Source organism: Phalangium opilio, unplaced genomic scaffold (assembly GCF_054372755.1).
Source record: "Phalangium opilio isolate 3A_F unplaced genomic scaffold, DU_Popi_V2 ptg000056l_1, whole genome shotgun sequence".
Lineage (NCBI taxonomy): Eukaryota > Metazoa > Arthropoda > Arachnida > Opiliones > Phalangiidae > Phalangium > Phalangium opilio.
This window is the reverse complement of record NW_028324175.1, coordinates 4,844,668-4,868,032: the sequence shown is the minus strand read 5'-3', so window position 1 is coordinate 4,868,032 and position 23,365 is coordinate 4,844,668. Positions and strand designations below refer to the sequence as shown.

The window sequence follows — 23,365 nt, the reverse complement described above, 5'->3', positions numbered from 1 at the left end:
CGCGGCTTTAGGTAGGCATAATGACGCCGACAAAAAGTCGGCCAACAGTCGTTTTATAGTAGCCTCAAAACAGTAGGAAAACCGGCGGGCCGTCGTCCCTCCAGGCGGACATTTCGACTTTCAAACCATTACTATCCCGACTTTTTAGTGACTTTTTACCAACTCGTCGGTGACACACAAAGCCGACCATGTAGGCCCTACGTCGGCAGTGCTACTAGGGGGGGTTACAAATATGCGATTGTTGTATTGGTGTTTGATTTCGTCACTATCAAGATGGAGTGGGTTAGAACCTCGAAGGATCGACTTGTTCTGGTTATTGGTAGGCAAAGATGATGTTGAAGAACACCCCTAATTGTAGAAAATACTGGCGTTGCCCTTTTAGCGAGTGCAAGGTTACGGCAGGTAGCGATGATCGGACTATTCTCTATGTGAAAACCAGCATAACCATGGAGTTAATCATTCGGAAGTTGTGAAAAAAGGGTCCTACAGAAGTTGAAGAAAGAAGTCGCAGACAACCCATTGAAATCTGTTTTGTAGGTATAAACTGTTTTTGCCTTTATTAGCATTATTATTAATGTCCATGATTCAACAGATTTACATCTATGAACTCATACAGTTTATGAAAAGAGAAGAGGTCCATCAAGAAATTGAAATAGACTCCATTAGCCGTCTTCACCCTGTTAGACCACCTCTAAAAACGTTCCGCAATCTTGAGAACAAAAAGAATATTCTAAGAGAACAATTGGACACCGGCGCTAAAACACCCGAAGAGTTTTTGGAGGCAATAAAATATGGTTTTAATTTAGAATAGTAAAATGAATACGATACTTATTTTAATTTTGGGATAAATAAATATTTGGGTTAAAAGTCATTGGGAGAAATAATTTTGGGTAAACTGGGATTGGGATAAATAGCGTTTGGGAGAACTATTTTGGGGGAAATGGGACTAATCAAAGAAATTTCAGAAGTTTTAAATTTTTCCTTACTTTATAATTTAAATACTAAATAAATCCTAAATTTTAAGTTTCTATCTCCCTTAGAATTTCCACGATCGGTCGGTCAATGAAATAAAAAAATTGGACCCAAGGTATTTCGTAAACTATATTAAGTTCAAACATGTTATTTGGCTATAAAAGTAGGCCTATTAAAACTATTAGTTAATGAAAATTCAGACTTCTACCTTTAACCAGAAGGGAATAAGAGAGAAGGGACACACTTTATATCTCCATAATGCTTTACACTCGTAACAACAGTCTTCCTAACCTCAAATCAACTACCCTTCACTGATTGGCTATCTAATAGGGCTGTGCGAGCCTTGAATTTTTGGTTTCGAGTCGAGTCTCGAGGATTGAAATTTTCCCTTATCGAGTATCGAGCCGAGTCTCGAGTACTCGAATCGAGTATCGAGTAGTTGGAAAATTTGTTTCGAGTATTTATCGAGTAATTGGGAATTGATTTTCTAGTGTTTTCACACTTTCTGTTAATTTATTGCTCTCATAATAGACATTTGGTGTAATTTTGATCATCGACAACTACTTCCATCAATTCCCAGACGGTATAAGTCTTCTTCCCTTTAAATTTAACTAACTTAATTCCTCATTAATATCATCTTCGGAATCTCATTCCTCACTTGTAGCCATTGTTATACTTCGCACAAAGTTCCAAACGAAAATTTCTAACCTAAACTTAAAAAATAAATAAATAAATAAATAAAATAATAGTAGTAAACGCGCGCCTGTAGTTCATTACTTTTACTTCCACTATTTTGCCGGCTAGGAGCTACTACCCTACTACATTGCACTGGCATTATGATCTAAACTACCCAATGAGCACTAATGTGTGTCTGTTAACCAATAAGCGTGACTTTCTTGTAGATTTTTAGAGCTATTACATACTATTTTCAGAATTGAAGGCTTTCCAAAAGCAGGTTCGAGTATTTATCGAGCCTTGGTTTGATACTCGAAACTGTTTCGAGTCTCAGAAAATCTCTTATCGAGTATCGATCGAGTACTCGAGTCTTATCGAGTACTCGCACAGCACTACTATCTAACTTCTGTCTTAGCTGTGACGTCAGATAAGAAGGTGACGTCTCGGTTGACGTATAAAAAGTAGTTTTGTTTACAACTTTACATTGAAGAAGATAAAAATTACCGAATTTCATGTTGATAAACGAAATCAAGCTGTGCAATTAATTTAGATCCACGGGAATTGAGAACATACCAAAATCAGATAATTTGAAGGTAATAAATAGATGAAAAATAATTATACCGAATTAATATTAAAAAATTAAAATTAGTTTCTATAAAATACATACTTGAGGTTATAATTACACAAGAACGAAACATCGACAGCCCTAAGCCTTTGGAGAATGAAAATCTAGCAGACAAATAGGCCGCCGGATACCGCGGAGAACTTAAAGGTAGCGTCGGCGAGGTTTATTACCGATCTAGAACGCTAAATGGCGCTCGCGTTGGGGGCGGTGGCCTAAAATTTGAAAAAAGGACCATACCCTACGAGTGGACGAATAGCGTCACGTGGGTTACAAAGACTCTATTTGCCCCTCAACCTGGACTCCACGTATCAATATAAATGAAGCTCGCCTAGAGCGCAAAACCTTGCAGTCCATTTTGCACCCCTTTTCCTCATTCTTTCGTGACAGCGAGGAGCGGTTTTTCTTTTTCGCACCTGGGAACTTCTTTTATTCTTGGAATTTTTCTTTTTTTTAGCCATATCGTAGTATACGATAGGCTCTTAGTTTGACCCGAGCCGTCGTAATAGTAGTAGTAGTAGTAGTGGCCGGGGTTGTCGCTTCGTTATCGTCAGATTTTAGATTAAAAGGAACTTAATATTACCACAAACCACCCATAGGGGTTACTGGGCTCGGTTAGAGATTTAATTATAATTAAAATATTTTCAGGTCAGACCCGGGAATCGAACCCGGGTCGCTGGCGCAATAAGCAGACATTCTACCAACTGAACCATAGAGAGTTGATAGAAACCTCGAGTTTTTTATTATTTATTCTTATCTCTAAAATGTCGGGTTGATGTGGGGTGGGGTACCTCTTAATCTGTGGGGTCGGAAGCTTTTGAATTTTTATCTGTGGGGTCGGATACTTATGAGTTATGAATTTGTATGTTTGGGGTTTTTATATTTATTTTCTTTTTATGTATGTGCTAATTAAATAGATAACGATTTTCCCCGTTTCCTACCGCGCTCCTCATGTGTTTCGGTCTCGTTCGGTAGCTATCGTCATCTATGTTATGTTTGACTGGAACGTTTTGGCGGTTAATTCAAATGTGGGTTTAGATAGAGCTAACATAGTTTTAAATGAGCGTTATGCGTTTGATCATTTTAGCATTGCTAAAGGCAATTCGAGGGGATAATCACTAAAATGCGTAATCACTATAACTAAACTTTCTCTTTCAAAAGTTTCTGGGCATAAGTCCTTGTTAGAAATTTATAAGATGCGATAAGTGTGCATCGGCATAAGTCTATGTTGTAAACTCATCGAGGGGATTATCACTAAAAACTATCTGTTCTTCGATTCGCCGGAATATTAGAATTACAGCATAAGTAAATTTATACGGTTATAATTTAATCACTGTTTAGAGTAGGGAATCGAGGGGCTATTCACTCTGATTTTATGCACGGTAAATCATTTAAGCATTGAAAAAGATAGCGCTATTCACTCATTAGGGTAAGGTATAGAGGGGTTATCCACTCATTAGGGTAGGGTATAGAGGGGCTATTCACTCGTACGATATGGCTACTATTACGAGCCCTTGGGCCGTCTTGTTTAGTACTATGCTGTTATAGTCATAGGAGAGGGGAAATTCGCGGAATGGAGAAATCATTCGACTTGGTTTGGTTGGGGGCTTGGGGCCGGGCGCGTTTAGCGATCGGTTAGGTATCTTTCTTAGGGACGGGATTTCAGAAAGACGGTTAGTAAGAAACGAATTGAGCTTTCTTCATATCGCATGAAGTCAATTGTGTTCGGAACTGTTTTATATGAAGATGATAGGTAACTATTAATAAAAGCATCAAAACTATATCCATGCCTGGTTTTAATTCATGCTTTGTTTTATCAGGATAATTATTTTAGTGGTGTTTGGTAATGAACATCAAAAATAAAATGAGGTAAAAATCGAATGTTAAGTTTGACCAATCTAAAAGATTAGTGACTAAACATTTTGTGACTTTTATATAGTACGTATACACCAGGACGTTACTGATAATTTAACAGGACGTGTGAATAATGTTTGAAATTATTGAGGTGGGAGAAGTTGCTCCATCTCTCAGCTTTATCTTCAGTGCCATGTTTTGATTGTGAGGCATTCTACGTCAGCCAAGATGGTCAAACTGAACTGTAGCCTTTCTCCCTGCAGCCTCTTGGCTTAGTAACACTGGGAGAACCAAAATGAAATTGAACTGGGTTACTGGACGCTTGGCAAAATTTAATTGGACGCTCGCGATATTTTAAATGGACACTCGCGATATTTTAAATGGACACTCGCGATATTTTAAATGGACACTCGCGATATTTTAAATGGACGCTCGCGATATTTTAAATGGACACTCGCGATATTTTAAATAGACGCTCGCGATATTTTAAATGGACGCTCGCGATATTTTAAATGGACGCTCGCGATATTTTAAATGGACGCTCGCGATATTTTAAATGGACACTCGCGATATTTTAAATGGACACTCGCGATATTTTAAATGGACACTCGCGATATTTTAAATGGACACTCGCGATATTTTAAATGGACACTCGCGATATTTTAAATGGACACTCGCGATATTTTAAATGGACACTCGCGATATTTTAAATGGACGCTCGCGATATTTTAAATGGACGCTCGCGATATTTTAAATGGACGCTCGCGATATTTTAAATGGACACTCGCGATATTTTAAATGGACACTCGCGATATTTTAAATGGACACTCGCGTTATTTTAAGTGGACACTCGCGATATTTTAAGTGGACAGTCGCAATAGTTAGAATATTTTTTCAAACTTCGTATTTATAAAAACTTTTTGAGGATACAGTGTATAGACTAATGGTGGTAGAGAGGGGTGAAAACCGTGTATCCCTCCCTCTGGGCGCGCTTCTGTAAGAGAGGATACTGTACGCGCCCAGTAGGGGCATGACTATGGAACGCCGTTTCGGCCAAAATTATAGCTGGTTGTTGTCTAGATGGCGGGTTGTGGCCTAGATAGCGGGTTGTAGTCTACATGGCGGGTTGTGGTCTAGATGGCGGTTGTGGCTAATGGCGGGTGTGTGTCTACATGACTTGGTTTTTATCGAATTTATTTTTCCATAAATCAATAGTAATGTATAAAAACTGGTTGCATGCACAACTTTAAATAAAATTTTTGGAAATTTGTGACATTTATTTGTTCAAATTTTAATCGTAAAAATATAAATTAATTTTCTGTATAATTTAAAGTAATGACTTCACGCCGAGGGGTCGGACAAATCGCGTTTTTGTGTGCTGTATTTTGAATATATGAGAGATTTTGATATTTTAAAGCTAATTTTTTTTGGAGGAAATTTAAGATTTCATTGTTCATTTTCTCATGGAAAATATTTAGGGATTTTGGGTATTCGACCAAAATGTATGAGATTTTGAAAAGTGTCCAACCCCTCGCTTGACGCGGTAATATTGCATGCAAAACCAGTTTATCAAGCATTAATTAATGATTTTATACATTTACTTATTGATTTATTGAAACTGAAAAAAAAATTCTACAATAAACGCCGCTTCAGTCTGAAGTATAAAATTTTTCAAAGATAAAAAACCAAGTCCATGTAGACCACAACCCGCCATCTAGACCACAACCCGCCATCTAGACCACAACCCGCCATCTAGACCACAACCCGCCATCTAGACCACAACCCGCCATGTAGACCACAACCCGCCATGTAGACCACAACCCGCCATCTAGACCACAACCCGCCATGTAGACCACAACCCGCCATGTAGACCACAACCCGCCATGTAGACCACAACCCGCCATGTAGACCACAACCCGCCATGTAGACCACAACCCGCCATGTAGACCACAACCCGCCATGTAGACCACAACCCGCCATCTAGACCACAACCCGCCATCTAGACCACAACCCGCCATGTAGACCACAACCCGCCATCTAGACCACAACCCGCCATCTAGACCACAACCCGCCATCTAGACCACAACCCGCCATCTAGACCACAACCCGCCATATAGACCACAACCTGTCATACTTGTGTTTAATCGTCCTTTAAAAATTAAGATTTTCTTCATTTTGCTTTTTTAAGTCTAGTTTTCCAATTTTTTTTCGAAACAATATTATCTCTGAATACCTGTATGCTAAGGGTTTCTGGTTAGTCGACTATAGCTTAAGGTTCACCCATAAGGGTCCACGGTTAAGGGGCCCTATAGTTATTGTTTAGACCAGTCTTGTAACGTCTAAAGACGGCTAAAATGATTTTTCAATCCGTAATCGGTGCACAGGGATTATCAGAGTGATGAGCCCCACGTGAATTACTGATCCCGATTTGGCTAGTATTATGGCTGAACAAAACATGGACTAAAAATACTGAAAAATTTGCCAGCTTCACAAATTCTCAGAAAGTATACGTTATGCTCAAAATCTTAAATTTCACTTTTTGATTTATTGTAACGCGATGTGTTCAATTCCGGTCTAAGTTCTATTAAACGGTTATGAAATTGTTAATTAATCGGATCAGTTTAGATTCTTGACTGAAATTTGCTATGCAACATTGAATCGTGATAAGTTTGATTTTATCGACCAAGGGCACTTTAAAAAAAAACTCAAATTCAATTATAGATAGTTTTCACACATGGAGGATTCATACCATTTACACCAGGAAGCCGGGCTATCTGGAGGACAAAAGCAGGCGGGTTTTTGTCCGCCAGATAGCCCGGCCTCCTGGTGTAAATGGTATGAATCCTCCATGTGTGAAAACTATCTATAAAAAGATGATTTTAATTCAATTATAAAAAGATGATTTTACTAATTCCGTATCAAAACTAAAATGAAATGAATACCTTCTATAATATATACAAGGACACAACAGTTTTGAAAGCATTTTAAGCCAAGAAAGAAATTTGTTTAAAAAACAAAAACCTTTTTGCAGGTGTCACCATCGATAGGAGGGGTAAAGGTTTTCATGTAGCTGGAGCTTTCAGGCGAGGGGTTAACCACTTACGTTATTTGGTATCGAATATCAACCATACCATAAAGCTTCAGTCCAAATCATACATAATGAAAAAATTGGTGGGATCATAATATAATATTGCGCAATAAATTACCTGATGGTGTTCTCTTTAAATAAAAACTGAAGTGAACATCCTCTTGATAGCTTTATGTTCCTTTCACGATGCGATTTTTAAAATACTTCATATTAAATCGCATAAAACTAGGTGATTTGTGTATTGTTCGTTCCTTATTAATTATGTTCTTATTAAGTAGAGAATTCTTGTAACTTGTATGCGAATGTTATAGGCTTATGGGAATCTTATAGACATAAGCGAATCTTACAGACGTGTACGAATGTTTTAGACTTATGTGAATGGCATAGACTTATAAGAACATGTGTGGCGACTAATTCATTTTATCGAAAAGCCCGTCGCGCACAGTGGGAGAGCTAGCTTTGGGAACGACTGAAAAATTCCCTGATTGTTTTCGGAATTAAATAAAGACTACGAAAATTAAAATCGAATATACTGATTTAATTATAATCTGGTTTAAAACAATTACATTTGCTAATTTGTAGCTTTCAATTGTGCTCTTTTGGAGCTATCTAAATTTACATTTGCTAATTTGTAGCGAGCTAAAATCTTGCGACCATTTGGGCCCGCGTACAATTCGAGAATTCTAATAATTTTGTTACAAAAGCTTCGACATCAATTCTGTTTACCCTTGACCTTTGGTATAATTTCTTGCAAGATAGGTAAAAAACTGATCTATTTCTATTAAAAGACATCTTAAATGACAATCATAGATACGCCCCTTAAACATAGGTTTTTTTCGTATATCGTTTTTTTTATGACAACATTGGCTTTGATTTTTTATACAAATAAATGACAAATTTTCAACAACATGATAGACTTTAGCCATACAAAAATACAACACAAACCCTCTCTGTCTCTCTCTAGCCGTGTGGCCCAAAATGAAAAAGGGGGGGGGGTCCAAAACTTCAAGTGGGGCGCGAAAAGCGCCAAAAGAAAGAAATTCTACGTTTTCCCTTTTCAGGCAGACGGAGATTTTGCATTGGAAATAATAGGCGTGCGTCGCGATAGGTCATGCTCTTGTAGATTAGACCGGCGCTCTTTATCTATTACGCATTGTACGGCATTTTTGCATAGTCTTGATATATATGTATATTAAGAGGAATTAAGAGACAATTAGTTTCGCACTTTGCTAGCCTACAAAGACACCATCAGGTCTGCTTTCAACGAATGAGCGAGATATGACTGTAACACCTAATTTAGTCAGGAACGCTATACAAACTATTATTCAAAGCCCACAATTTATGGATTTAATATCATCAAGTGTGAGTCCAGTAAATAATTCAAGCTCTATAGGTGAAAGATTGGTTAGTAGATCAACTGACGGAACCATAAATCAAGAACATAACAGCAGATCTTTTGGATCAATTGATAGAGAGGTTAGTAGGTTATTTAGGTCGCGATCGCTAAACGTAAACGGTACTGCAGGGTCGGATCAACCTGCTACAATGAACACCCATTTCAATTTTACTGGAAGTTGCTCGAACAAGAAACGAAAAACAGGAAGAACTTTAAGGTAAGGATTTTATTTTTCAAATTTATTATCGGATGTTAGAATAGAGATTTATTCAAATACTCAAAATAATTTAGGCCTATGAAAAAAAAATTAAATAACTATGTCCTGTCTGGCGTTCCATAGTTTTAGGCTGTTTTAATAATGACGATTAGGCATGAGGCTGATCTTTGCGTAAGCTTAGCTTTGATAGTTCTTATCGAAGGTTCTTTTCGACGAAAAGCAGTGAAAAATGATTGATGAGTTAGTAACGTGATGTTGTTAAGTTTCTTACAATAACCTGGGTCTGTTAAGGGAGTCAAAATGAAAGCCTAGTGATTTTTTATCTATTCTTCTGCTATTATAAGACCTATAAGCATTCAGGAAATGTCTTCCAATGATTTAAAAATATGTAAATTGGTTCAGATATAACCAGTCATTTCAATTACAACTTCATCGTATTTTTCATGCAATTCGGCAATCTTTATCATGGAAGAGAACTGTTTAACATGATGTTTAAATTAAAGCATAATAAAATGGATAAAGTGATGAAAAATATAGTTATTAAACCTTAATGGTTTTATTTCGGCAAGTTTAGGATTAAACCAAAACCTATGTTTAACAGCATCACAATTGGTTTTTGTAATTATGTGCTTTTATTTTTAGGTCAGGGCCTAAATCCGAAAGGGAGTCTTATCCCACATTCAACATGACTGTCATTTTAATACCGGAACAAAAGTGCAGTACAGTCCCGAGAGGTAGATTTAAAGCGTCTTTGATCAATCACGGTTTTGTTCTTTTCGCTGTAAATTTCCGTAAAGACTGGGACGCAGAGCAGCTTCAGGAGGAAGTATTAAAGCTTTTCCAAGGAAAACTAAAAGAACATGACAAGTATGTATGGTTTAATTTATATTTTACTTAACATTATATATTAGCCACATCGTATGATGTATATCTGCGATCATAGAATTATTAGCCACATCGTATGATGTATATCTACGATCATAGAATTATTAGCCACAGCGTATGATGGTATGATGTGTCATAGGATGGAAATTGGGTGGTAAAAGAGGTGTTTGTGTTTGTGAATGCTTTGTCAGTTGGAATGTGGTAAGGTGGGACGGAACTGGACTTTCTCTTGTTGGGAAGTTTTAGAAACCCGTCGCGTCGTCACGTCGAGAAAGAATGCAACGGTAGCTACCTTATAGAGTAATTTCTTTCCCTTATACAGCAACGTCATAACCCTCTATCTCTTACCTTAGTGATATCCCCCCTCCCCTTCCCTTCAGGGGGCAAATAGTATTCTCTAGTACAAAGTTGCCCCTAACGTAGGGGATACACAGTTCACTCCCTCTCTCAACCGAAATTACTCTATAGTAGGTAAGGGGTTTTGAAAACCAGAATCTTCCTTTCTTTTTTCGATTCTAAGAATTCCCTTCTGGTATGAATATACACCAATTCTACCCTGAATATACACCAATTTTACCCTGAATACATATAGCGCATTGTATAGTAGGCACCAAAGAGAATATAAGGGAGGAGTGGAAGCTCCCCCGCTCCACAAGCGTAAATAGTTATGTCTCGCCTAAATTATACTAGCGGCAAGGCTAGCGGTACGAGGGAGTTTCCGGCTCAATAGCGCCACCTACGATACCATTTAATGTCTCAAACGGAAATGCCTCGGTACTGCGCATTGAAGATGCGCGGTAGAAAAGCGAGACAAGTTTTGCCCCTCTTTCCACTCCTCCCCTATACTCTCTTTGTAGGCACGCACGTCGAGGGAATACTATTTTCTTTTCTTTTTGCTCCGTTGTGTAGTGCACCGAGTTGCTGTTAAAGGGAGGGTGAAGTAGAAAATCAAGTGATTTTTTATCGATTCTTCTACTAATTGTAAGACCAGTCTGCATAGTGAAACATTCAGGAAATACTTCCGAATGATTTTAAAATTCAAATTAGGTTCAGATTTTAAGGATAATTTTAAAGAAGGTCCTCCGACCAATCGCGTAACGCCCTGCCTTTTTATTAACAAAATTATCGTGGCACGCTCCATGTCTCGCGCCACGATTATCACGTCGCGCGCGAATTTTATCAAATCTCGTGATAAATTTCATTCAACACGGAACGTGCCGCGAGAATTTTGTTAACAAAAAGGCAGGGCGTTACGCGATTGGTCGGAGGACCTTCTTTAAAATTATACTTAAAATCTGAACCTAATTTGAATTTTAAAATCATTCGGAAGTATTTCCTGAATGTTTCACTATGCAGACTGGTCTTATATTTAGTAGAAGAATCGATAAAAAATCACTTGATTTTCTACTTCACCCTCCCTTTAAAGGTTACTGTAGAGCTTCGAAGGACTACTTACTATTTATTTTAGTGCACGTGCACTTTCCCACCTTGAAATGTGTCAAATGCATCTGTATTCATTCGTGTATATATTGAATGTTTCACTCCCATCCTATACATTTTGGGGTACCTTCTCATTCAAGAAAAATCTTCAAAGCAAAGGCGTTTATTTGTTTTTTTTTTTTGTTTTTTTTTTACACGATATTTTTCTTTTCCTAAATATTTTTTGTGTTTTTTGTATTTCCATAAGTTCATAAGATATGTTCCATACGTTTGTGGGTTTGGGGTTCCATACCAGTGGGCTACTGAGAGCTTGTTATGAAGTGACGTAGGTGAAACGTCATGGATTCTCGTAAAGTGACGCCTGGTGAGGCGCTGTCAAAAGCTTAGTACAGACTAAACACGAAGATGGACTGTAAAACCGCGTGTAGTCAATTCTCGCTTGTCGTTCTCGAACTAGCTCTCCGCCCCAAGTTGATCTTATTTCTGAAATTTTAACAAAGACGACCCTCGTAACAGTAGCTACATCGCTCGAGTGAATAGCCCCTCTGTACCCTACCCTAATGAGTGGATAACCCCTCTATAACTTACCCTAAAGAGTGATAAAATGATTACCCGTATAAATTTACTTATGCTGTAATTGTAATATTCCGGCGAATCGAAGAACAGATGGTTTTATTGATTATCCCCTGGATAAGTTTACAACATAGACTTATGCCGATGCACACTTTTTGCATCTTATAAATTTTTAACATGAACTTATGCCACGAAGCGTTTGAAAGAGAAAGAGTTCGGTAAAACACCCAACTTGAGTTCTTTCTTTGTGTAAACCCCGAACTTCTTATTGTAGAAAGTTCGGATTCTTAGAAAAGTCATGGCTTAAAGTATGATAATTTTTAAAGAGAGAATGAAATTTTTCGTTTTAGGTAAGGCAATATGATAAATTTGTATGTTCATAAAAGACTACAGATATTACTGTTTGTTCATTAATATTTTCACAGTGCAACATTGTACTGTTAGAGACAGATCATAAGCCTTTCCCCTTTAAAATCGCCAATTAAGGAAAAATATCACCTTAACACAGTTTACTCCTTTTCACTTGAAGTGCGTTTATTAACATGTGCGTTGTACATTCGCATTGCACTGTTATAGACAAATCATAATCCCCACCCTTTGAAAATCAAAAATCCCTTTTCACTCTCCCTTTAAAAAGATGAACTTATCTTCTTCTTCTTCAGACCAAGTCAAACTAATACCCCCATCAAACGATGTGGCTAAAATTTGCGTGCATTTACCTTAGTCTCTTTCGAAAAAAAAAGTAGGGAGTGGGATTTACTTCCAAGGGACGTGTATAGGCGTATGAATGCACAATGTTAATGTCGAAGGAAAGAAAGTTTTGCACGAGTTTAACCAAACACTAGTAGAACATAGAGTTAAAATATTTCCGGTCGTAGCTAGTCTATGCCCAGCGTTATAAGTATGGGCAGATAGGGGTTAGATGGCAGCCTGAACTCTTACAATTAGGTTAGGTTGTTAGTATGTTTATAATAATGAAATGATTTTTTAAAAATCACATGAATTAAACCCGCTAATCATCACTTAAATCGCCGATTAAAATCACACTGAATGAAATTTGTTCCGAGTTTGTTCAAGTATTTTTAATTTTTAACTGGCTCTATGAAATGCGCTTACTCGAGAGCAGAAGGGACGCTTTAATAAATTATGACTTTTAATTCCAGAATTGATTTACTTCGCGCTTCCGGACTTTCATTAGTCAAACCAAAAATTTCCCAGGGGCTAACGTTAACTGGAGATATAGTTCATCGCTGTTGGGGTAAATCTACTTTGTACGTCCGTCCTAAAAGAAGTATTCCATTTTCCGGAAGGGAAGAAACGGACGTTTCGGAGACCAATGAAAATACTGAGGATGAACTCCCTGATATACGTAAGACCATATGTAAATAATAACAATAATATGATACTTAAAGGGAGGCTGAAAATAATAATGAAAAGATATTTATCGATTATTTTAATAATTGTAAGATATATCCTAATGATTTGAAAAATCAGTATACATCAAGAGTTAATAAATTAAAAGTAGGAACTACCTACCTAACGCGTAACAGTACAAAAGAAGTCCATTAGCTTATTCTTAGAAGTATCCAAATGTAATAGCCAGTATGGCGTACGTCTCTGCTATGAGGAAGGGTCAGAAATACGCGGGTGCAGCCAAGGGTCCAAAAAGCCCCTTTAAATAGTTGAAGTTTTTACTTGATTCGGTATATAATGACTTTTCAAATAGATAGTGAGAGAATAATTTCGGGAAGTGAATCGAAATTTTACGTGTAAATGAAGGGAGAAACTAAATTTTAAACTTGTTTTTATAGTCGCATTGAAGTTTCAATCCATAGTATTTTCTAAAAGAAAGTTTTGTATTTATAGAAAACGCATTTGAAACTGCTTCTGAGAGGATTTTTGAAACGACCGCTGCGCCCAGTTCGGAAACGACCGTTGCGCCCAGTTCGGAAACGACCGTTGCGCCCAGTTCGGAAACGACCGTTGCGCCCAGTTCGGAAACGACCGTTGCGCCCAGTTCGGAAACGACCGCAGCGTCTAGTTCGGAAACGACCGCAGCGTCTAGTTCGGAAACGACCGCAGCGTCTAGTTCGGAAACGACCGCAGCGTCTAGTTCGGGAACGACCGCAGCGTCTAGTTCGGGAACGACCGCAGCGTCTAGTTCGGGAACGACCGCAGCGTCTAGTTCGGGAACGACCGCAGCGTCTAGTTCGGGAACGACCGCCACATCCAGTTGGCAAACGACCGCCACATCCAGTTGGCAAACGACCGCCCCAGCCAGTTGTCAAACGACTAATGAAACAAATTTGGAAACCTCAGCCACAGCAAGTGGGGAAACATCAGCGATAGCAAGTGCTGATGTGGTGGATTCTCCCATAGAAATTAAGGAAATTATTTCAGGGTTGAATTCTAAAATTTATTCATTGAAAAGAAATGACATTAATGTAAACAGAGCAAATGTTCTTGATGGGACATTACGCGCTTTTAAAAGAAAATCATTCGATCCAAGTGGGAAAATGAATGTAGTTTTCACAGATGATAGCGGGCAAGGCGAGGGTGCCGCTGATGCTGGTGGACCATCTCGAGAGTTTTTCAGATTAGTTTTGAAAGAACTAATGGCGTCTAATGTTTTTGAAGGTCCGCCAACACTGCGAAGTATTAATATGAATGCTTCCGCTGTCTCAAAAAATATGTATTACTACGCAGGGTACGCAATGGCTCTATCTCTTGTACATGGAGGCCCTGGCCCACAAAGTCTAGCCCCTTGGGTGTTCGAATGTTTATACAATGAACCTTCAAGTGTTTCGGTCGACTGTACTCTTATAGTAGATAAAGATTTGAGAGAAAGGGTAATGGCCATTAGTAACGCTACAAACCTTGAGGAACTACTCGTAATTTTAGAAGGTCTCTCGGACATTAGATTTCTCGCTGGGTGTGATAGGCCCATATTAGATATGAGCGAGCAAGAACGTCAGTTAAAAGATGTCACAAATTACCTTGTGATGGGTCGCCATTTAGATAATTTGAACAATTTTAAAAATGGGTTGTCAACGTTAGGTGTTCTTGAAGCCATAAAAAATTTTCCAGACCAATTTAGGCCTGTTATGACATACGATTTCTCAATGGAAATTTCCAGGTCGAAGTTAAATTCAATGTTTACAATTCGGTTTTCGGAACGTGGAGGAAACCGTTATACAAAAGAAAACTTAGCAGTGGGTTTCTGGAGGGATTATTTGATCGACGTTGAAGAAGGAGAATGTGAAGTGACACTGGCAGGTGTCTTAATTTTCACCACAGGGGCGGAATCAGAGCCCCCACTAGGTTTCATCCCAAAACTATCCATAGAGTTTTTGCATGAGGTCAGTGAAATCACTGGAACACCTAGCAGATACCCTATGTCGAACACCTGCGCAATGATTTTAAAATTACCCATTGTGCATCAAACCTATGAGCAGTTCAAAGATGCAATGGACGAGGGAATTATCTGCAGCCCTGGGTTTGGCCAGACTTAGATAATTTTAAACTGACTTGATGAACCTTTTTTTGTTCCTAATGGGAGGGTTAAGAAGAAAATAAGGTGGTTTTTTAATCGATTCCTTTACAAATTCTAAGATCCACCTTTCAAAATAATCAAAATATTTATATGAAAATGATTTTAAAAATAAAACTAAATCCAGATTTCACCGACAAATTGAAATTTGAACCTACGACCAATCGCGTAACACACTGCTTCTCGGCTGACAAAGCTTCAACAACGCCCGCGCGATTATAGCGTGATATTATTCTAAACTGAGTTTGCATTATATAACTAACCAAACAAAATAGTAGCTCACAGAATGTTCCCAAAAACTTTTATGAAAATTAAAAATTAAATAAAAAACAAAAAATACACGAGGGTGAGGGCTGGGACCCCTTAACGGACTCCTGAAAGATATTTCCTATGGGCTTTTGTAAGACACGTATAAAACTCCTAATTTAAGAGGAAATAGCAGTATATTGAAAAAGGCACATGCTTATTGTTTTACTAATATTGCCCGACTTTCACCTAACCTATACCAAACCTTGACTGACAATAACCTAGCCTTACCTGACATGAGCCTAATCTTGACTAACATTAACCTAACCTTACCTTACATTAGTCTAGCTATGCCTTACTTTCACTTAACCCTGCCTGACAGCCCTGACTTCAACCTAACCTTACCCGACCTTAAGTTAAACTCTTATAGATGCTAAAATAATAATATGCGCCTTATCCAATACATCGCTATTTCCTTTTAAATTTGGAGTTTTCATGAGTTTCAAAAGTACGTAGAGAAATCTCTGTCGCGAGTCCGTTAACGAGTCAGAGACTCTTCCCCGTTATTTCATGAAATTTTTAAAAGCGTTCTTGACCACAGATTTTTGACCTATTTTTTAACTACCCGTAGTAAAATTAGAATAAAGAATTTGGTTAGTTAAATTAAAATCCTTCCTAATAGGCAAATAAATGCATGCGATGTTACAAACATGGTGCGAGATTGAGCATGCCTTGGAATTTTTATTGGCTGAAACGCGGGGTGGGACGAAATTAGTTATAGGTTCTAATTTCAATTAATTTGTAAAAACTGGATCTATTTTGTTTTTTAAAATCATGTGGAAGTATTTCCTGAATGTTTATAATCAGTAAAGTAATCGATAAAAACTTAATATTCCTTTTCACCACCTGTTAAATATTTACGTGCTCTTTGTTTTGTACCAAAAAGAAATTCCTACCAAGTTGTTTTACACTATTTCAGAAACGAAAGTCAAGTTTCATTCTACAAACTTTACGAGACTTTGCTCCGGTAGATTTTATTCGATGGGTATTATTATCTAACGGTTCAATTTCACGTACGCTAAGGTTACTAGTACATTTTATAGAACAGGACACTCCCCAGTCATAATTCATGAAACAATAATAATGTATGGGAATGTGTAATTTCTTTTATTAAAGTAATTTCGATAAAATTTACTTTAGGTTTGGGTATAAAAACGAAACAATACTTTTAAACAATTGCTAATTATTTTTAAATTGGAGCGTTACAACTTCAAACAGATTAAAATTGCTTTAAAGATTGTTACGTATGTAGGTAACGTCAACGCTTAGTAGTTTGAGGAATAACCACGAAACTTTACTAAGATTCGAATTCTATTCTATATTTAGAAAAAAAAATGTACATTAGTTACATCGTCGAGATTGCAATAGATAACGCTTTATCTATTATATGATTTTTGCTCCTTAAATGGAGCGTGAAAATTAAAATTAAATGAATTCTTATCAATTCCTTTACTAATTCTTAGACCTACCTGCATAGTCAAAGAAACAAGAATTATTATGTCAATAATTTGAAATATGGTTACATTTCTTCAAATAGTTAGTCCCCTCAACAGTGTTACGCCCTGTCTTCCACTTAATAATAGTTCATGTCTATGTCACGCGCCACTTTTATCATTTCTCGTGATAAGTTGCGCGTGACATAGTGTGCGTGAGAAATTTTAAGTGGAAGGCATTTCTTTAAATGATTGGTCGGACTACCTAATACTAAGTATTTAAACAAATCTAAACAAACTTATTTTCATTTATAAAATCATTAGCATATAGTTCTTAAATGTCTCGCTATACAAGGTCTTAAAATTAGTTATCGATTTCACCCTCCATTTTATTAATATTAATATGCATTTTGGCAAAAACAACATTCATTTTTCGTTTTATAATTTTTTGTATATTATATGGTTTAAAATATTTCGTTTATATTAAAAAAAAGAATAATTTCAAAACACATTGCTTCATATGAGGATAAATTTTGTTTAGAATCCTATATATACATTAATAAATCTATAGTGATTTGATTGGATAAAGAATGCTCTCTTTTAAATTCTTACAATTCAGTAAGAAAATAAGACTAAGGAGTTAATCTTCTTAAAATATGTAAATAATGGTTAATCCCATGGTTTCCGTCCTCCGAAAGCGGATCTATTTCCGTCAAAAAATCCTGAAATTCAGGAGGCGGCGTGTAACGGTTTTCAGGTACAACAATATTGTTATTTGTGACTATAGATGAATGTGTCGAGTACTCGTCAACACCATATAAATTCGGGTTTGAAAAATATTCCGTGTTCTCTTGTTCTCTCCTTATTTCGTTTAATCGATTCAGTGACCATAATTGAAATGGTGAATACCTATTTTCAGTTCTAAGAGAATGATTATTCCATTCATTTCGAAACACATCGCATGATTTTCTAATCCTCCGCAAGAAAACAAAATGAAGGCAATAAATATGAGTTTCATTTCTTTGATTTAAGACTCCAATATCTTCCATGAAATTAAACAAAGCTCGATAATATGATGAAACCACTCTGTTCACTTCAGCCCAGAGTCTCTCAATTCGTGTATTATGAACGCTTAATCCAGTAATGAAACTGCCTCTGTCCAAACCTCTTTCCGTAAGCATATATCGCGCAACATGTACGTTTTCTACGCCCATGTCTCCACGAACGCGAGACGGTAGACCATAGTTTCTTGTTCCCTGAATAAACAGGTTGTATACGGTGGCAGCTCTGTTATTTGTCTCGCATTGTACATATATAATACACCTACTGAAACCGTCTATCATTCCATGGAAGACAAATCGCCAACTTATAAGTTTGTGATTGCTATCCATATGCCTGTTAAAAATAAACATATTTAAATTCATTGGTATTTGAAAAAATTATATACATCCACAAAAGTAATGAGGATCATTATTTAACTTTTGCACCATTTTAGAAATAGATAGTGCCTATACATAGTTTTACCAAGAATAAATGTACTATAAGAATGCCTAAGTCACTAGATTTTACGCTTCTACTCTTACGCCGGTGTCAGCGGACAAATAAGCCCCACCCCTTTCATGCCCGTCATTGCTCTGCGCTTTCCTATTGGATCCCGTGGGGATAGGTCATACAGACGCGATTGACGTATTCCGAATAGAGAAAAAAAACCTCGAGCAAAGTAAACAGATAATGAAGGATGCCAGGGCCCAGCGGTGTAGAAACGGTACGAGAATGGGTTTTAATTGCCATTAACAAGTTAGTTAGAGGTTTTGAACCTTACTTAATAGATTTTGAATACGTGTCTCTACGTGAAAATCGTTCGTTCTATAATTGTTTCTAAATCGAATCAAGTGTACTGTACTTATAATTTCGTCAGTTCCAAAAACCAAACCAAGGCTTAACGAAAAGTTAAAAGAGATAGCTGGTGGAAAATATAGAGTAAGATAAAATATTTAGTCCCGCCCTGGTTTCCAGCCTCCCCCCACCCATGAGGGGGGATTGTCGACTATCACGCGCACACCGGACGTCTTTTTAGGCCTTCTTATAGTAAATTCCTTCTTGGTTTTACCTAAGAGGCTTAAGAAATGTTTGTAGCCTTTCTCTTGTGTTTGAAATTGCCTCGCAAGTCGCAACTGGGTTTGCGGCCAAAACCGTTCTAGTGAGAACTGTAGTTTTTTCTAAAGGTTGATATTGCTAAATATTTTGGCATCTCTAACCTTTAAAACTCTTATGTACTTCAGTTTATCTTCTTCTACCACTAAGCAACTAAAAATATAATTTCCTACACTTCCTAAGTAAAATCCTGTGTGCTTTGGATGGCATTACTACCTGGGAGGTAAATGGTCAAAGTTGAGACTTCGTGTCGGGTGACAACAATGCACCCTCTCCCGCAAAAAGGGTTGTAGGGTGTGTCTGGCGCCACGATGGCGAAAAAGAGCGACGTTATCTTGGTTTTAGTGGGGCCATTCGTGCCCCTTTTGTTACTTCCAGGTAGGGATTGAATCCATAGCATACAGAAAAATTCACATTCTGTAAAACTCTTGAAATGTAAGGAGCTAAAAACCAAGGTCTAATAAAATAAAATCGTTACGGAAGAAAAATCAGTCTTCTTATTTAAAACTTAAAATTAAAAATAGATGTAAAGGATTTTTCAGTCGGTTCTTTGCACTAAAACAAAAACTAGCTCTCCCAAAGCTACGGAAAAGACTACAAACAAAACAAAGTCTTTTCAATATTCAAGTTGGCTAGTGTTAATAGTAATCAGCTAGTGCATTAGATGTAAAGGCCCTTTCAGACTAGACTAAAATCTTACGTTCCTGTTGGTTACGTCGTTAATTTCGTTTCTATCGTGCCAGCACGGTCATTTCCCTATTCAGACAATTTAAATTTCTCTTTAGGTTTAGTTTAATTTTGATGTAAATATCCTGATGTTTCCCTGAATTTTACTTTAAAATATAAATATCGCGCATATTTCGCTGAATTTAGAGTCAAAAATTTATTTCTCTGATATTTCCAGGATTTATGAACCCTGCGATACAATTCGAGGGACTACTCACTCAAATTTTCTGCATACACCGAGTGTTTGTTATGTTATGTTACGTTACCATCCTTTTGAGCAATATTATGAGCCTATCTAGACTTGTTGGATAAGTCGCGATTTTCAAACTTACTGCTGATTTCAGTAGAAACATAACCCTATAATACTGGACCAAAATGTATGGCTCTGCCGTAGGAGCCAATGACAGCGCCATTGCCCATGCAAAAAAAAACTAAAGATAGTTCTGTGTTTGAGCATCTTCATTTCTATTCCAAACCGGAAACGTAATAGGGACAGGGCCTATTGTGGTTTAGCTTCCTTGGTCGGAAGATTGTCTGTACCAATCAGCTATAAATGAGATCATAAGCATATCAAACCACCCGTAAGCGTGAATTCACAATAAGACCACGGGTAATCACCATTGTACAAGGGCGCCAGAGAGAAATTTGAGGTTCTACGCCACCTAGAGGGAAAACGAAGCAATTCTCTCCTTCCCGATTCTCCCTACCACCTTATAACCCGGAAATCTAAGCAGTCGTCTGCTTCTGCAAAAAATGGCAGCGGTAACCGGTAATCGGTTTAGTACGGGCTTTTAAGACTTAAGTTGTTTGTTTAAGATTAGGAACAGCAAATTATCAGTACAACTGGTTTCTTATGAATAGGATAAGTACAAAAGATAAAAGTGTAGGTTACCGCATGCCTTTATTACGCGAACTTCAAAATCCACGTTTTAGCCCCACTAGCAGACGACAATGTTTGTTATGATTACAAGTATTAATAGAGGTAGAGCTTATAATGGGTAAGAATAAGATATATATTAATCCTTGTATTTATTCCCAAGCTTCCGGTAGCATCCCTTGCGCGATTTGAATAAAGTTTCCCTTTTGTGCCACCAGGAAGACTTGTCTCCCGAGTTTTACCTAGACAATGCCTGTGGCTAATTTCCCGTCGATTCACGCTTACGGGTAGTTTGATATGCTTATGATGAGATATATGCCGCCTCTACCCTTTAGAAAGGACACACCCTACTAGCAAATATTTTTTCGACCCATACTTATTGGAAGAGTATTATAGGCTGATGGAAAAGCTTATATGCGTCCGGTAAGACGGAGGATTATAACAGGCCCCGATTCCATACTAAGTACTCTTAACGAACTACGGTCCGTACACTCAAAAAATTCTATATCAATCCCGATAGCAAAGTTGTGATTATATAATATACGTAGCTATATGCTCACCATAAAGCGTTTGCTCCTTTTACGTTATATCGTCTTCTAGTAATAGGGGTTCTGCGTCTCAAGGCTCTTCCAACTGGATCCAAAATGTTTAAACGTTCCCTAATTCTCCATCGAGGTACGCGGTGACAAATTCCCTCGCTTCGTAGTCCACCGATTACGTAGGTTTCACCAACGTTATGAGTGTTGTTTAAAATCCTCATAATGCTTCGATCCAAAACTTCATTTGAAATTTCTTCAACTGGTGGAATACTCAAGGATAATCTTCGCCGAAATAAAGTTCTTACGCTGATTCCCAAAACTTCCGAAGTCCTTCGCCATGAGAGGATTAAACTATCTCGACACCACATAATTTGTTCTCGTGTAACTTCGAAATATGGTCTTCCAATTGCACCAGATCGAATGATTGGACACGCATAAGGGTCCGATTCCAAGTCTATGTTTGAACTCAAAATAATTTGCAGATTTTCTAGCATTTCACATAACCCCATATACAGTGTGTTAAAAAGTTCATTTAACGCAACACTTAACTCAGTCTCTCCGTTATTTAAATTTGATAAGATAAATGACCTTATAATAGAGCAATGACCTTCTAAACGTCTGTGATGAAGTTCTATAACATTTAAATCTTGATTGTGGCGGCATCGCAGTAGAGATTCGTAGAGACCATCAAGCTCACAGAAGTATTGAATAATATCGTTACTACAGCCACATTCGATAATTAATATCATTAACAGGATCATTAACATAATCATCGAAGTACATTTCACACCCATTTCGTAAATTTCAGCCTGCGTTGGCTATATTAGCTTCAGTTCAAATTCTGTTGCCTCTGTTGTGGTTTCCTGACTAAATTAGGTGTATATCTCGCTCGTTCGTTGAAAGCAGACCTGATGGTGTCTTTGTAGGCTAGCAAAGTGCGAAACTAATTGTCTCTTAATTCCTCTTAATATACATATATATCAAGACTATGCAAAAATGCCGTACAATGCGTAATAGATAAAGAGCGCCGGTCTAATCTACAAGAGCATGACCTATCGCGACGCACGCCTATTATTTCCAATGCAAAATCTCCGTCTGCCTGAAAAGGGAAAACGTAGAATTTCTTTCTTTTGGCGCTTTTCGCGCCCCACTTGAAGTTTTGGACCCCCCCCCCTTTTTCATTTTGGGCCACACGGCTAGAGAGAGACAGAGAGGGTTTGTGTTGTATTTTTGTATGGCTAAAGTCTATCATGTTGTTGAAAATTTGTCATTTATTTGTATAAAAAATCAAAGCCAATGTTGTCATAAAAAAAACGATATACGAAAAAAACCTATGTTTAAGGGGCGTATCTATGATTGTCATTTAAGATGTCTTTTAATAGAAATAGATCAGTTTTTTACCTATCTTGCAAGAAATTATACCAAAGGTCAAGGGTAAACAGAATTGATGTCGAAGCTTTTGTAACAAAATTATTAGAATTCTCGAATTGTACGCGGGCCCAAATGGTCGCAAGATTTTAGCTCGCTACAAATTAGCAAATGTAAATTTAGATAGCTCCAAAAGAGCACAATTGAAAGCTACAAATTAGCAAATGTAATTGTTTTAAACCAGATTATAATTAAATCAGTATATTCGATTTTAATTTTCGTAGTCTTTATTTAATTCCGAAAACAATCAGGGAATTTTTCAGTCGTTCCCAAAGCTAGCTCTCCCACTGTGCGCGACGGGCTTTTCGATAAAATGAATTAGTCGCCACACATGTTCTTATAAGTCTATGCCATTCACATAAGTCTAAAACATTCGTACACGTCTGTAAGATTCGCTTATGTCTATAAGATTCCCATAAGCCTATAACATTCGCATACAAGTTACAAGAATTCTCTACTTAATAAGAACATAATTAATAAGGAACGAACAATACACAAATCACCTAGTTTTATGCGATTTAATATGAAGTATTTTAAAAATCGCATCGTGAAAGGAACATAAAGCTATCAAGAGGATGTTCACTTCAGTTTTTATTTAAAGAGAACACCATCAGGTAATTTATTGCGCAA

The 23,365-nt window shown here is 37.3% G+C and overlaps 2 protein-coding genes and 1 long non-coding RNA gene across 4 annotated transcripts; 2 read left to right on the top strand and 1 right to left on the bottom strand.

The window, feature by feature from the left end:
- Nucleotides 1-3,470: 3,470 nt before the first annotated feature.
- On the top strand, nt 3,471-4,564 carry LOC149668127 (uncharacterized). Its single transcript, XR_016368131.1, has 3 exons — nt 3,471-4,022; nt 4,090-4,138; nt 4,209-4,564. It is a non-coding gene; the product is annotated as an uncharacterized LOC149668127 (long non-coding RNA).
- Nucleotides 4,565-6,086: 1,522 nt separating this feature from the next.
- On the top strand, nt 6,087-17,528 carry LOC149668126 (uncharacterized). Its single transcript, XM_089841012.1, has 4 exons — nt 6,087-8,824; nt 9,467-9,691; nt 12,886-13,091; nt 13,589-17,528. The coding sequence occupies exons 1-4, from the start codon at nt 8,490-8,492 to the stop codon at nt 15,232-15,234; spliced, it is 2,412 nt and encodes an 803-aa protein (XP_089697138.1). The 5' UTR covers nt 6,087-8,489; the 3' UTR covers nt 15,235-17,528.
- Nucleotides 16,663-22,101, bottom strand: LOC149668125 (uncharacterized). Of its 2 annotated transcripts, XM_089841014.1 has the most exons (3): nt 21,329-22,101; nt 18,339-18,406; nt 18,128-18,267 (listed from the first exon to the last, which is right to left on the bottom strand). In XM_089841014.1, the coding sequence occupies exons 1-3, from the start codon at nt 22,099-22,101 to the stop codon at nt 18,134-18,136; spliced, it is 975 nt and encodes a 324-aa protein (XP_089697140.1). In that variant the 3' UTR covers nt 18,128-18,133. The 2 variants fall into 2 exon arrangements, with proteins under 2 accessions (XP_089697139.1, XP_089697140.1); XM_089841013.1 differs by having other exon boundaries at nt 16,663-18,406.
- Nucleotides 22,102-23,365: the final 1,264 nt, after the last annotated feature.